General features: G+C 43.9%; 1 protein-coding gene across 7 annotated transcripts in view; it reads left to right on the top strand.

The window, feature by feature from the left end:
- The window catches only part of AFF1 (ALF transcription elongation factor 1), a 149,073-nt gene extending 133,691 nt beyond the window's left edge, over nt 1–15,382 (top strand). For 4 of the 7 annotated variants that reach the window (XM_081924798.1, XM_081924801.1, XM_081924797.1 and 1 more), the window contains 11 exons: nt 3,245–3,342; nt 3,661–3,699; nt 5,945–6,215; nt 6,701–6,792; nt 7,584–7,647; nt 9,487–9,623; nt 10,206–10,277; nt 11,214–11,307; nt 12,209–12,252; nt 13,278–13,507; nt 14,694–15,382. In XM_081924798.1, coding sequence (XP_081780924.1) covers nt 3,245–3,342; nt 3,661–3,699; nt 5,945–6,215; nt 6,701–6,792; nt 7,584–7,647; nt 9,487–9,623; nt 10,206–10,277; nt 11,214–11,307; nt 12,209–12,252; nt 13,278–13,507; nt 14,694–14,815 — 1,263 coding nt within the window. In that variant the 3' untranslated portion in view covers nt 14,816–15,382. The remainder of the gene's footprint in view (nt 1–3,244; nt 3,343–3,660; nt 3,700–5,944; nt 6,216–6,700; nt 6,793–7,583; nt 7,648–9,486; nt 9,624–10,205; nt 10,278–11,213; nt 11,308–12,208; nt 12,253–13,277; nt 13,508–14,693) is intronic. The other 3 variants (XM_081924799.1, XM_081924802.1, XM_081924803.1) reach the window with 3 other exon arrangements.
- Nucleotides 15,383–16,077: the final 695 nt, after the last annotated feature.

Raw genomic sequence — 16,077 nt, forward strand, 5'->3', positions numbered from 1 at the left:
ATCAGAAGGTCGTGGTTCGAATCCCTGCGATGGGGTGAGCTCCTGTTGCTCGGTCCCTGCTCCTGCCAACCTAGCAGTTCGAAAGCACAAAGTGCAAGTAGATAAATAGGTACTGCTCCGGCGGGAAGGTAAACGGCGTTTCCGTGCGCTGCTCTGGTTCGCCAGAAGCGGCTTAGTCATGCTGGCCACATGACCCGGAAGCTGTACGCCGGCTCCCTCAGCCAGTAAAGCAAGATGAGCGCCGCAACCCCAGAGTCGGCCACGACTGGACCTAATGGTCAGGGGTCCCTTTACCTTTACCGTATTTATCTGTTTGTTTCTTTGCTAAAAATAAATCAAAAATAGGACCCACAACATCCATCGCTTCTTACCTGTATTTTCAGCAGTTCAGAAGAATACATTCAGTGCTACATCACCTCCACTAACCACATTCTGTTGGCGTGTGTGAATATGAGAGATTTGTACTGGCTGTGATTCTTGGAGGTCTTGAGGTCAATGAAAATGGCAGCTCAGCTCAGCAATATAGTGGTGGAGAGAACGGAAGATTCCATCATAGAGATGATTAGAAAAGGGATCAGTATCAGGCCCAGACATCCTAAAGCAGCTGCCCTCTCTCCACCGTGACAGCTGGCTGCATCTGTGAACCTGCTATTTTAGTTTTCCACAGCAACCCCCGGGGTGACAGTAGTCTGGCTTGCATGCCATGTTAAATGGAGAGCGCTGGTGCACGATGCTCAAAAGTTTGCACGGTTCTCCTCTGTTGGTGCTCCCGCCACACCACTGCATGCAAACTGCAAGCAGTAATAAAGGCTTGTTCTTGGCTGTGGAAATAATATTTAAAAAGCGTGCACCGGTTTTTAAATGGTTTAATGTGATGGATGAACTGGGGGCCCTGCCATGCACTCTGGAGAAATGTGGGGCGTTAAACTGTGACTCCTGGCTTCTCTTGCAGTTTCAAAAAGTGTGTACAAAATAAAAACCAAATACCATACAAAATATTATTGATTGAATCAGAAACTTAAAACAACCTTACACAATTAAATCAGTAACAACGTAGAAAATAATAATAATAATAATAATAATAATAATAATAATAATAATAATAATAATAATAATAATAATTTATTATTTATACCCCACCCATCTGGCTGAGTTTCCCCAGCCACTCTGGGCGGCTCCCAGTCAGTGTTAAAAACAGTACAGCATTACATATTAAAAACTTCCCTGAACAGGGCTGCCTTAAAAATCCTATGTAATGGTAGCTGGCCAGATAACAACATTATGTTTTGTGTAAATGTTATTTTCTTTAAGAATAGATTGATAGGATATTAAGGGTTGGTGTAATCAAAAGCAAGAAAACTTAGCAAGAAAATTAAATGTTGCCCATTTAATTAATGGGCAGTGACATGACACACTGGTTTGAAATGTTATAGTGGCTAATATTTTAATATTTTTTTTGCCTTTTATTCATTTGTATTTAAAAAATTTAGATGCAGCAATTGACTTGGGGTAGTGAGCTGACTGGTAAAAATAGTCACTGAGTAGCAAGCTCAGTGACTCAGAGTAGTCACTTGGTAGTTGCTATAATAATCATTTCTCGGTCTTGTGGCTAAGATCATGCAATTCCAAGGTTTACTTGCTTTGCTTTTCATAGTACATTCTTTCTGAACTTAATCCTGATTTTCCCTTGGTTTGGATGGTGGTGGTTTTCTGCTGGAAGCATTTGTGTATAAAAGTTGTCTCGATAACTTCCTCCACCCCCTCACGTGTATCTTGATTCTTGTAAAATAGCTTCGGGGGTGTCCGTGTGGGGTTAACTCTCTGGTGTATGTTTTCCTTTTGGCAAACAAAAGTACAATCAGCTGCCATCAGTGACTTGACCAGAAGGAATTTTTGTGTTGCAGTCTCAGTTTAATTCATACTCACCAGGAATTTTATATCTATTGAATAGGCTAAAAAAGGCAGCCTTATCTGAATCATCCAAGGTCAGGGGAAAAAATACTGTATTCATGGCTTACTTTGGTCTTGCTGAGGTAGAGATTTCTCTCTTGCTTGGACCGCTGAATAAATCAGTCGGTTCCCCAAGCCCCCCCCCCCAATAAAAAAATAAGAAAGAAGAATGGAAATTCCAATCCTGCTAGATGTTGTTAAATTAGCTAACTAGGATTACATTTTGAAATCAGCATGTCACATGCTGATTAATGATTGGCAACTTTTTGTGGGGGAGCAATATGAAGTCGGTCACATTCATCTCTATAGATATAACACTTTCTAGCAAGCAGTTAACACTCCCACCAGCCACATTTTCAACCAAAGAGCAAGAACGGAAGGGCTGAAAGACGATTGTTTATTAATTCACTCCCCTTGAAGCTTGAGGGCTGGGTGGACAGGTCTTTAACCTCCTCACCTCAGTGGCAGCGTGAACAGCAATGAAGGCTTGGGCAAATTTCTCCTTTTAGGCCCGTCAGCTGTTTTTGACCAGCGTGGTATAGTGGTTAGGAGCGGTGGACTCGTAATCTGGTGAACCGGGTTCGCTTCCCCACTCCTCCACATGCAGCTGCTGGGTGACCTTGGGCTAGTCACACTTCTCTGAAGTCTCTCAGCCCCACTCACCTCACAGATTGTTTGTTGTGTGGGAGGAGGAGAAAGGAGATTGTTAGCCGCTTTGAGACTCCTTAAGGGGAGTGAAAGGCGGGATATCAAGTCCAAACTCTTCTTCTTTTCCTTGCTCATGCGTGGAGGAACTCAGCAGCTGTGATACAGAAGAAGGCAAGTGCCTCGTCGAAGCCTCTCTTGCTGTACAAACCTCATCCAAATATGTTAGGAAAGCCCATTTCCTGTGTCCATGCATAATAGGAAGGGGTGATGGAGGGTGGCAAAGCTACTTGGGGATCAGCCAGGCTACTTGGGGAACAGAGTTTGTCCACAGGCCTCCAGTAGTTTCTCTCTCTTGTGCATTTAGGCCCTCCTGCAGCTTGGGAAAACTATGTACATAGATGCACCCTTCCACTGTGCTTATATCTTAGCTGCATGGGAAACCATGGATGCAAGCCTGCGGCTCCTTATCTGATCCAGCCGCCCAGGCCACTTGCTGTTAGCTGGAAAACAGCAACAATGCTAACTGATTTTAACACTGTATTTTATGTTATTGACACCTGGCCTGAGACCATTTGACATGCAGGTAAGGAATCCAGTAAACAACAACAGTAATAATAATACTATTCTGCATTTGTCCTTTTATCAGCAGGAAGATTCTCTGAGAAACGATCAGAAAAAAGTCAAGATGGATAGAGAAACCAAATCACCCCCATTGTCAGGTCACAAAGACTCCAGTAAAAACAAGTGAGTATGAAGTTCTCGTGTAAATAAGTGGGGGATACTGGCTCCCTTTTTGTGCTTTCAGCTTAAAAAATAAATAAATCATTGTTTTGGCTAAAGAATGGCCTAAGTCTACAGCTTGGATATTGTGGCTGTGACGGTCTCAGTTGTAGGATTCTAACCTTTTCTACTACTTGCACCAATAAAAGCTGTTTGGACTGTGCTGACAATATCCAGAAACCCCCATACACGGCGTTGTTTAATATTCATGTTACGAAACAGTTAGCAAATATTTGCTTTGTTATCAGTGCTGCGTTTGTTCAAACTGTTCTTTCCCCTTAGATTAAATCTGAGGCACCTAGTAGATCCCAAGGCTTGCTGGTAAGGACACTTATTTTTAAAACTTTATAAAATTGCCCAGGCTTTGGGCACCAAATCCCTAAACCCTGATGCGGCCTGGAATCTGTGTGTTCTTAACTCTCGCCAGAAGGGGAAGAGCTCAGGCAATTTAGTTGTTGCAGTTTGGGTGCTTAGAACAGGGAGTCCTGCCCTTTCGCCTACAGAACAACGCTTGGTAACATGTGGAAATACCTTACTGAGGCAGTGTTCCTGCAGCCCTGGCTGATGCACATGAATGCATAGGCACATGTGCGTATTTGGATCGGGGGCGTAGTGAATTGTGATGAGATTGCAGCATGTTTTTACATAAAGAATAAATCAAACCATTGTTTCTCGAACTTAGCTCTCATTTCGAATTGCAGTTTTTCATTTGTTTAAGAGGAAAAGGGCCCTGAAATCATGTTTTGGACCTGTTTAGAACAAACCACAGTTTCCCACGTTCAAATATGATGGGGGACAGAAAATGGGAAGCTCTGAACGTCCTCTGTTAGTGCATGGAGAAGGGAAGGCTTTGCCACAACCTTTTCTAGCAGGAGGAAATCATGGTTTTGCATTACTTCTGAACCAGGCCACAGACTATCAAGAAGTTCTTGGTCTACATTGCAACATAGTTCTGCAAAGTGCTGTGGAACTGTGGCATTAACCAGCCACAAGGAGTGGGTCCCTAGCTGTTTTTGGACTACAACTGCTATCATCCCTAGCTAGCAGGACCAGTGGTCAGGGATGATGGGAATTGTAGTCCAACAACAGCTGGGGACCCAACTTTGAGAAACACTGAATTAAACCAAGATAATATCCAAAGAGCTAGTCTTGAGAGTTAGATTTGAGCATGTGTGTTATAGCTTCATGTTCTAAGTTCTGCCATAAAGCTTATGTAACGTATCCAGACCTGGTACTGGAATTTGAAAAACAAAATATGATGACTATTGCAGTATAGTGGAGGACCAGTGCTATGTAGCGGTTAGGGTGTTAGGACTGTGGAAACCCAGATCCTTGCTCAGAATACATCTTGGGTTAGCCACTATCAGCTCAAACTACCTCATAGGGTTGTTTTGGGGGTGAAATCTTGGACAGGAACGCCATGCATTCTGCATTGAGCTCCATGGAGGAAAAGCAGTATTTAAGTGCACCAAATAGTAGTTAAAGATACAAAAATTCTGGTGGCCACACTAGAATCTGCAACAATAAATCTTTTGAATCTTAAAAGAGCACATTGTGCCGGATGTTCTTACTATTGTTGCACTCCTACGAATAACCATTTTGCATTCTGACAATATTTTAACATTCTTTGCCAATCCATTGTCTTACTTAATCCTAAAGTAATTGGCAGGATTCTATAGATAAATATGTATGCAGGGTGATTGCAATCTTGAGCAGAAGGAAAATAGGAACAGGTGGTACCTCTGAGTGTCTTTTGTTTGAAACTTGCTTGTTGCGCTATAAAAGGACTGCATTGTGGTCACCTTTCAGTCTGGCTGAGGGAATTCTTAGCATTGCAACTGTGAGTCGTTGCCCCAGTTCCTGACCCTGTGTAGTGCAGAGATCGCAAAGGAAATCTATGTTCAATGTACACACAAAATGACTTACTGTGACTTAAGCCATGGATCTGAAAGGGTTCAAGAATGACACTGCAAGTCCTTTTGACAGAGTCTTCAAAAGTATTTTGTTTAAAAACAAAATGTTTCCCTGCACAGACTAATAATAATACTAATAATAAACGCTTCTGCAGCTGCAGGGGGGCTTTGAACAACAGGCATGTTCCTATGATGGCAAACCACTTTTGAAATGGGAGGATAGCTTCATAAGTTCTTCCAAATTTGTCCCAGGCGTTGAAAGCAAAAATTAAAAAAAATCCCAGTAGTTTGCCCAAACTTCTGGGTCCACCTGAAAGTAGCTCTTTGGACCTCAGACATTGTGGGGACCAAATTGTTATGTCTCCCAGCAGCTACATTTAATCGGATCCTTAGCTTCAGTTCTGCTTTAGAGACAAAGCCCAAGGGTGTGTTATTCTGGAGACATGTTTGGCTTCTGCAGATGGTTAATGTGCAAATGAATTGCCAGAAAGTCCCTAATTCCCCCTCCCCACTGCTCTTGATGAAGTCTTTTCAGCTGTCTGTTTTGCAGCATCTCCCACTAAATAAACAGAGCCCCTGTGTTTCCCCTTCCACCAATGAAGGCTTTACAATAAGCCATATGGCTTAAAACTGATTTGACTCGCCCTCTCCAGGATTTCAAAGCCATCAGTAGAGACACAAAGACAAGAGATGCCACTGCCGCCACTGCCGCCTCCACCACCACCGCCACCACCACCATTGTCTCCTGCGCAGAAACCAGCCAAGATGGCCCAGAAGAGGCCAAAGAATGAAAGCGGTGCCTGCAGCCAGCCTCCTGGTCTCAGTATCAGCACTACCAAGAGCAAGGAAAGCCACAAGGATTCCTCATCCTCCAAGCACAGGAAACTGGAGGGGAAGCCTTCTGAAAGCTCAAAAAGCAACAAAGTAGGTGCCAGTGACAATTTCGCAATTGGAGCCTTTGATGATGACCTCTTCCTTACAGTGCTTGACCTTGGGCTGCTCAGGGGAAAAGGTTTCAAATACTTACATTTTAAGGCTTGCTCCAGTCTCCCAAGCAGCCCCTACTATTAATAACTGTTTGGTGCAAGAGCTGTCAGTCTGGGAACTGCCTCTACTGTATAGACTTTCCCCTTTTCAGTGAGTTTCCCATTCAACATTTTCTGTCTAGTTTATTTGTGTCTCTTTCCCCCCTGGTGGAGCATGCAGGCTGGTGTTACTTATACGGTAAACCACCCTGTTGTGACATTTCTAGTCAGAAGCCAAGTTTCCTCATCATGCTCTGTTAAAAAAATGCAGTGAAAAGAGATGTCCTGGAACAAATAAATGCATGCTCATCTTGGAAAAGAAAAGTTTTGATGTGGCTATTTTTTTCTGAGTACAAAACTTACCTTTCCTCTTTGACTTCTCAGAGATCTGCAGACGATGTTCCAAATCCTTTCCCAGTGCCTTCTTTGCCAAATGGTACCTCCAAGCCAACAAAACCTCAGGGCAAGCCGCACAAGTAAGAATGCAGTTTCTGTTCCTCTCTGGTTAAGTTCTCTTTTGAGTTCTCGTTTTACCTTTCTTGTTTTCTTCTCTTGTCAACAACCTAGCTTGCCGTTCTCTGAAACAAAAAAAAAAATGTTTTTTTGAAGTCTCCCCTACCCCACCAAAGTCCAGACAGATGTCAGTTTGCTTCTCCATGTCAAACTCTCCCCTCATATGGCTTGTACACGTGATGGACCTCTAAAATTTATTTTTACAGCTTCTGATATAGTCTAAATTTTCAAAGGGTATATATGATAGCAGCAGTCAGAACCAAGAGGATGTTGTGTATCCTTTGTCTCTTGTATTTCAAGCAAGGAAGCATGGCTGAAACTATGGCATATTAAGGTGTTAGAACTCTGTGGTGTATCTATTGAGAATTCAGGAGCGTGGGTTGCATTTTTAGGTGCCTCTACTCCCGGTTTTGTTTTGTTTTAAAATCATTGCACGTAGAAAAAATTAGCATACTGGGGAGAGAAGTTTAGCATTGTTCTCTCCCTCATGCTAGTTTATTGAATGCAGGGAGCCTTTTAGTTGGAGAACCATGGAGACATCACACATAAAGATCTCTCTCTCTTTATCTCCATCTCTTGATAAGTGTTAGACAAGTAGGTAATTTCTTTGATGTAAAAGAGCTCAGTTTATTAATGCACGTTAAGAGGTTTGACTAATTCAACCTGTGCAGAGCAAAAGCACGTACATTTTTCAAAACGAGTATTTTTTTGGAAAAAACTGAAAAATCCCATTCTGTCTTGTGTCTCACTTCAGACAACATCCAGTGGAATTTCACTTAAACGAGGCCAAAAGGTTGAGGCACAAAGCCGACACAATGGTAAGTGCTTTGACTTAGTGCTGGATGCAAGAAAGTTTGCCCAAAGTTCTGAGCAGCGGGATAACTAAACTCCCTTCTACTTAATTAAAGTGTAGAAATTCGGTGGTTGGAACTCATTTCCTGCATTTGCTGAATCTGGGCTTCAGTGTTATGGCTCACGGCATGAACAGCTTGTGTTACTCAGGCCTGGTGCTCTGTGATGGTCTTCTGTGGCAAGGGAGGCTGCTTCCCTTTGGCCTCTGTGGTCTTGGCAAGGCATTAACAACACCAAGAGTGCTTGGCTTGGGACATAATTTCCGCCCCGTCATTCCCCACCCCCACTTCAACTCTGCTTCTCCAACAGTCTTTTTAGACACGAGATGTTTATACCATTCTGTCCACTGCTTTTTAAAATATGGGGGGATGTTCAGAAGTGGTGTACCCCACATTCTGGTGGTGTACAGCCCATTCTGCTACCTCATTCTGAAGGCTACAAAGTTCAATTCTGGGTTTGGTTTCTGGTGGTTGCTTGGAGTGGGACAGAATATAGGGAATAGTCACTTAAGATATATTTGCTACTCAAGTCACATAGCACAGTCTTCCCCGACTTGGTACACGGTGTTTGCTTTGGGACTACAAGTCCCATCAACCCCAGCCATCTATTTGGGATGTTCTGAAAGGGCATAGCAACATGCTGTCAAGTCGCTGACATTTGCCAGCACCAGTGTGTGTATACATGGACTTTGCTTATTCAATTATGAAAGTAAATTCTTTGCTTTCTAATAGCCCCTAGTCCTTCCCTTCCCTCCTGCTTTGAAAAAGCTAAAAAGCTTTTTACTGATTAGAGAAAGCTAGTCTGGTTGCATAACGCCATTTACCTTAAGCAGCAGTAATGAGTTCTTCCCTCTTAGATGCATCGGTTTCTGAGTGCATTGTGTTCCACTGGATGATGTAATCATGCTTAACAGCAAGCAGTGAATAGATTTGGTGCTTCAAAATATATGCACCGTATTTTTCACTCTATAAGACGCACCAGACCACAGGACGCACCTAGTTTTTGGAGGAGGAAAACAAGAAAAAAAATATTCTGAATCTCAGGAGCCAGAACAGCAAGAGGGATCGCTGCGCAGTGAAAGCAGCAATCCCTCTTGCTGTTCTGGCTTCTGGGATAGCTGCGCAGCCTGCATTCGCTCCATAAGATGCACACACATTTCCCCTTACTTTTTAGGAGGGAAAAAGTGAGTCTTATAGAGCTAAAAATACGGTACGTTTGAATTGGTCTTGTTAAACTTTTGCGCAGTTCCGTTCCATTCTTGGGACCCACCTCTGCCCACTTGTTCCATGTGTTTTGGGCATGGATTACAAATGCGTTGCCCATGGCTCACTTGCAGCCAGAGAAGCCATCCCTGGAGACTGCGGGGTCCCATCCCCCTGCCCCCTCTTAAATTTGGCCTGGGGGAAAAGCCTCCCATTGGCTCCAACAGATTATCAAGCCTAATTGGTAGTGGTGGGTGATCTTCCTGGAGGCTGAAGCTGGTGGGAGGAAAGGTTAACTCTTGTCTCCCTAGCTGCAGTCTCCAGGAAAACCACCCCAGCCTTCCAAGAAAATTAAGCTTGAAAAAAAAATCACTCAAGGAGGACTTCAGATTGTTGCTTGTTTGCAGTAAACAAAACCATAGCTAAGCATGTTAAGTGTGTATGTGGGCGTTAAAGGGGGAGCAGGGGGAATGTCTTCAAATGGAAATCGGCTGGCATCATGAGGCTAGAGGTTCCCATGTCAAATTCTTGGTGTCAGTCCAAATGATTGCACAGAGCATTGAACCCTTGTTAGTTGACCACTGTTCGTCTTCTCTCCAACAGACAGATGACATTGGAAAGGCCTTCAAGTACCTGGACGCTGCCCTATCCTTGATTGAGTGTGGCATTGCCATGGAATCTGATCCCCTCTCACCAAAGCCAGCCTATAGCATGTTCGCAGAGACCATAGACCTCATCAAGTAAGTGGGACACCCCTTCCTTGCCTAGTAATAAGCACGTCCCCTACCTTCTTGCACTTTTTGCTTTGCGTTGGCGAAGGACCTGAGCTCAGAAGTGGCGTCATTATGAAATGGAGAAATCTACAGCTATATACAGTGGTACCTCTGGTTACAGACACTTCAGGTTACAGACTCCGCTAAGCCAGAAATAGTACCTTGGGTTAAGAACTTTGCTTCAGGATGAGAACAGAAATTGCACAACAGCAGCAGCAGGAGGCCCCATCAGCTAAAGTGTTGCTTCAGGTTAAGAACAGTTTCAGGTTAAGAATGGCCCTCTGGAACGAATTAAGTTCTTAACCTGAGGTACCACTGTACTTTTCCTTTGAAGATAGCAGGTGGGCTATCTAAATGAGAAAAAAAAAGTAAGCCCATGCAATTTAGAAGCCCTCCCCCATTCCACCCTGGCCAAATAATCAGTTTTCTAAATCGGCACAGTTTCCTCAATGTCAGCAGGACTATCTGGAATGAGTAAGCAAGTCAGGATGTATGTTTTCATTATTAAAAACAGCCATTTATTTTATTTTATTTTTTGCTTTCTCACAGATTCATAATGACATTAAAATACTTTGCGGACTCTTCAACAAACACGCATGAAAAAATCTTCATTGTTTTTTGGTGAGTAGATCTTCTGTTTTCAAGCGTTCTAGTTTGAGAAATAAGGTGGGGGCATTTTAAGAGAAAAAGATGGGTACATTAAGTCCAATGGATTCAAGTTATGTGAAAGGAGATTCTGACCAAAACATAGAAAGAACTTTCTGACCGTGATAGCTGTTTGACAGTGGAATGGACTCCCTTAGGAGGTTGTGGACTCTCCTTCATGATGGCCATCGGTCATGGATAGTTTTGTTGAGATTCCTGCATTGCTGGGGCCTGGACTAGATGACCCCTGGGGTCCCAACTCTACAGTTCTGTGATAAGCTGGTAATGTAGGAAAAACCCTTACGTTTACCCAGTGTACAATACCATTAAAAGGAAGTTAGGATATCCTATTTTTTTGTCTTCTGTGTTTTACATTGTTTCTTAAAACAGCAAATTAATTTTTAAAAATGTAGCAAGAGCGATCCAGAATTATTTTAAAGATTGTCAAGAAACTGTATGTGACAGCCATTTGGAAAAGTTGGGATATAAAACCACCCCAGCCCCCAATCCCCCCCCAGCCCTGGCTTCACTGGGTTGCCGTGAAAATGCCCTCACTATTTTCGAGTGGCTGGGGAAACCCAGCCAGATAGGCGGGGTATAAGTAATAAAACTATTATTGTTTTATATTTTGTTTGCATGTGGAGAGGTTATAGCACAGTGGTTGAGCATATGCTTTGCATGCCCCAAGTCTTGAGTTCTATTCAGCTTCAGGACAGTAGCAGATCCCATACTTTGCAGTTCTTGGGTTCAGCCCCCAGCATACCTGGTTAAAAGACTCAGTTAGTAGAGGGTGGGAGAGATCTATTTCCATCTTGGGGAGATGCTGCCAATCAGTGCAGACAGAAATGAGCTAGTGGACCAAGGGTCTGATAAGGCAGCTTCATGTGCTCAATGTTGGTTGTGTTTTCACAGCATGCGCTGCCAAGCCATTCTGTACATGGCAATGTTTCGCTACAAGAAGGACACAGCAATAAAGTATTCCCGGACCCTTATTGAACACTTCAAGGTAGAGAACGAAAACGTTGTGGGTCGTATTTTGTCAGGGACTTGGGGTTGGTTCTAACCCAGCTTCAGAACTTGATTTAAAAATAAAAACAGAAGCTTTGTGACATCAGTCTTTGGGTCAGATCCAACAATAGTTTGTGGGCAATTTGCGCTGAATACTCTGCTTTATTTGCGTGAGCAGCATAACATTGAAGCGGCAACCTCATGCAAGATCATAGCTCCCTTTTGGTGTCTCTCTCTCCCCCCACCCCCGCTTGTGTTGTACCTTTTTCTCTTTTATTACAAAAGGATAATAGGGATCTTGTAAATCACTCACAAGGTAGTGTGCTAACATGAGGATACCGCTGTATAATCTGGCCAGTGGACATACTGTCAGAACAGACTCTTGGTTCTAAGTTCAGAAGTCACACTGCTAGTCTAATAAGCAAAAGATTTATCAGACCCAGAAGGATTGTGCCTGCATTACTTTCCCTCCCGTTCTAGCCTCCCTTCTCTTGCAAGACTTGCTGCAAGACTTCTGATTTGTTGAACCACAGTTTCCCAGCCCATTAAAACTACATTCCACAGATCAGGATTGCAAGCTGCAATTTGATCCTGGTTTGCTAGACCAACGTTTCCCAGTTTGGACATAACAGGAAACTGTGTTTTAGCAAACCCCCCAAGATTTACATTGAGGCAAGTGAATGAGGGTGTGTGTAGGCACAAGACTCATTCTCACGTCAGACAGACCTCAGGTTACCATTGTTTACCTTACCCAATCCAGACAATTCTCTTAGAAGAAACAGACCTCAAACAATATGAATACATGGCATCTTACAAGGTGTAGTTAAAAATGTAATGTTGGAACTGGTTGCAAGTTGGTGTCAAGTGTGAACTGAGTAGAATTCCATTCCTTGTTTCAGAGTTCTTCTAGAATTACACAAGCACCTTCTCCGTGTGTTGCCAGGTAATACTGAAATCTATATCATCCTTCCCTTGTTACAAAAGCTTGAAACCTGATTTTTGAAATAATCATAATAAACGTTTCATGCTGTACCTACATGGGAAGTTTAAGGCTGGTTTAGTGTCAAGAGGGTGAATTGGGGGTTTCTGATGGCTTTTCCTCCTGCAGCTTGTAACTATACTTTTAGGCTCCAAACCTATGCCCACTTATTTAGAAGGTTCACTGAACAGACTAGGAATTGTTTCTGAGCAGATGTGTAAAAGATGGCTCTGCCATCCTTTTCCCTCAAGTCTGCTCTGTCTATTAATGTGATGGAACAGATACTGGGCTGTGGAACTCTTGGCCTAGATCCCACTTCAGCACTAAAGTTCACTAGATGGAAAGCACACTTACTTAAGGCCTTCTCTTCCACCCATTTACATTGTTGGTGGTGATATAGGAGACGCAATTTGAGTCTTGCCATTTTAAATTTAATGCCACAACAGCCACTGCCATTGCGTTTCCACTCTCCAACTGGAATTAGCCACCCAGTGAACCACTGCTCCTCTCAGCTGATAGGAACACTGCTTAGTTAGACCACTCCTGTCAAGAGTTCCTTGCAGAAACTGTGGCAAATAAGACTTGAACTGGCTGTGTTTGCCTATTACGCACAATAAGGCAAAAGGCAATGAATAACTGATTGTATGACGGTGGCTCCCAACCGCTCAGGTTCTTAGCTGAAAACTGCATATTAACCAACAAAGCAAGTATTCAGCCTTGGGGTCTGAGTGTACAGTGGAAGGCATGTGTGTGAGAAGAACAGAATGCCAGAACGTGTCTTTCCATAGATGTCTTTTTCAGCAAAGGCAAGTGGGACCATTGCAGCACCCAGCGCTTCTGTTTAGTATTCCAGTTGGCCATGGCTTCTCCCGGGACATCCCATTCCATTCCCCCTCCAGCTCTGGCTCTCTGTTTATTTAAAGATAATGAAACTCAGCTCCTGAATTCACTGGTGGTATATATGGCGATTCTTGTGTTTTGTCCTTCAGGAGTATAGGCACACCGTCCCCTCTTTCCCCGATGCCCTCTCCAGCCGGCTCTGTGAGCTCCCAGACAGGTTCCAGCGCCAGCAGCTGTGGAAGTGGAAGCATTGGCTCCTCGGTCAACGTTCCTCACTTTATCCCAACCATCACTTCTTCCTTTGTTGGCATCACTTCTTATATTCTCTATGCCTACGATTTCTGGGAACAAGCTGATGTTTTGGCCAGGAAGAATAAGAGTAAGGCTTTTTGTTTTCCTGAGTTTCTACTGACAGCAGCACCCTGAGGCTTTGCTTTCCCTCGGGAGGCCTATTTTGCACATTATTTGGCAAGATTGCTAGGGAGAACCGCATAAATAAGCTCAGTGGCATCTGGGACCTAAGGCAGAGGGCCATTCTCAGTTCTGCTACCTGATACCCTGGAAGAGCGGCTGCCAGTCCAAAGGCAAATGAACAGTAGTAACTGTTTCTGCCTGCCCTTTTGAAATAAAACACCTAGCAGTTAGTTTCATCTAGCACTGGTCAGAATGCATGGGATCCTAAAAGGCAGAAGTGAAGACAAATGTGGCAGTCATTCAGTAAGCAAAGCAGGAGATTAATTTTAGGTGGTCTCTTGGTAAAGAGCCAATGCAAGTCAAATTAGGTAGAGTTATCTTATGGCTGGTGGACATTTAATCTCTGATCCTCCAAAAATCGAAACGACATGTTCAGGCACTGCTTGTCTCTGGCGACAACCCTGGGGTGCAGAATATCTGCAATATTGTCTAATTCACTTCCTGTTACTGGGAACTTGTCAGTCACCAAGATTTATCGGGTGAGGGGCTTTATAGTCACCTTTCTTTGCCCCTTGATACTATTTTAAGGAGGCAGAATAGTATGTTCTCCATGTTCTTAAAAAATAAGAAATCAAAATCATGTACCACGGAAAGCTGGATTCAGTATGAATCAGATTAAGTACATTAGCATGGTTTCACATCATTCATATAATGTACTTTGTTTCTCAGTCATACTGTGAAGCAAGGAGCCTCCTCCCCCCCAAAAAAATGTTTTTTAGCATTCAAGCATACCTTTCTCAATCTCCATCTGGACTAGGAAAATGTTTTGGGGTTCAAATGCAAGCTGAGATTCCTGTGAAACTTGAATTTTGCTCCTAATACCAAGTATTATGTGCTGTAGGGTTAGTCTCTCCCCTCCCCCTTTGCACTGTTGCAGAACTGGAGCAGGCAGATAGTGCTGCCTGTAAACAGCTATGGTGAAAACTCTGCCCATGCAGGTCTTTAAGTGTGAGGTACTTTCAGCTAAGCATTTAGGCAGCTTGAACGATGATGCCTCCTATATTTCTGCCGAACCCTTTCCATGCCTGAGCCGTGCAGACTGCAAGGAGCCAAACGTGTGACACCAGATTTTCTCTTTCTCTCCCTCTCAGAGTTTTTCTCCGAGCTCAGTGCTGCCGCCTGCCCTCTCTCGCTGAACAGCAGTATGATCGAACTGGTACACTACACCCGCCAGGGTTTGCAGTGGCTGAGACTGCAACCAAGTACGCCTTAACTGGTGCTTCGAGGCGAGAGACCCTTGCCTTGGACTCTTTGCACTTTGAAAAGCCTCCGAAAACAGCCTGGTTGGCTGACTTGTTGGGATATATAAGCAGCTGGAACAAGGAAGGATGGAGCTTGGTGGAAGGGGATCTGGCGCCACTGGAAAACTTTAAGGACTATATTTGCTACGGTGCCAATAGGCCACCTGGAAGATAAGAAGTGGAGAAGAGGCCTCAAAAGTGGAGGGTGCCTTTCTTTCTTTCTTTCTTTCTTTTTTTCAAAGGACAAAGTGCAATGTTCTCTTTTTCATTTCTCTTTTTCCCGTCATGGTTCAATGTGTCAATGGTCTATAAACATTTCGTTACATGAATAACCAGCAGGACAAAAAAAAAAAAAAAACAAAATGAAAAAAAAAGTACACACATGAAGAAGTGCCGGTGAGAAGGAAAACCGTCTCCCAAAGAATTTTCTGCAACACCTCAAAGGATGCAACGTCCATGGGCCCAGCGTAGGCTTCAGATTTATTTGCCTCTCTTCTCTCCCCCCACCCTTTCTTTTAAATGTAAACCACAAAATGCAATCTGTAGCATGTATTCTTGTTCCTGGAGGGCGGGATGGACAGAGACTCACAAAGGAAGCGGGGTGATCCAGCAGTACGAGCTATCTTCTTCCTTCCCTCTCTCCACTTGCCAGCCGTAGCTATTTGTTGCACTGCTACCCTTTCCTCCCCCCCCCCCTTTGATGGGTGGGCTTGTAGCTCGTGTCAGGCACACCCAGATTCTGTATCTGGCCTGCCCAGCCCCTGCCTCTTCCCTGGTTTCCTTTCTACCTGTGCTGACAGTAGTGTGCCAGTCCCAGCTGTCGTGGTTTTGCGGCCATGCGTGTGGGGCATTGACAATCTCATATGGGAAACAGGAAATCTGGGACTGCGTTGTCAGAAGCCTCTTGTGAATAGAGGACGCACAGTGTAGCTATGTTTACCCCCTCCCTATGGGGTGGCAAGGTGGGGGTGGGTGGGCTGGCTTCCCCTCCCCTCCAAATTTAGTCGAGCAATACTGCACTAATGAATTGAACTGGAATTGCTTGCAACCACTGTCTTCAGTACTTTAAAAAACGCCGTTCTTTCAGTTCCCCTGTAGTCCATACAGTGGACGCACTCAACCTTTCAGCAAAGGGGTTTGGTCTTGGTCTTACAGCGCAAGCACAGTTCATGGTGGCTCTTTTGCACAAGCAAGAATCTGAGGAGTCCCTGGCTAGCACAGGAAAAGATGAGTT

The sequence above is a fragment of the Podarcis melisellensis genome (genome assembly GCF_964234715.1).
Source record: "Podarcis melisellensis genome assembly, chromosome: 9".
Classification (NCBI taxonomy): domain Eukaryota; kingdom Metazoa; phylum Chordata; class Lepidosauria; order Squamata; family Lacertidae; genus Podarcis; species Podarcis melisellensis.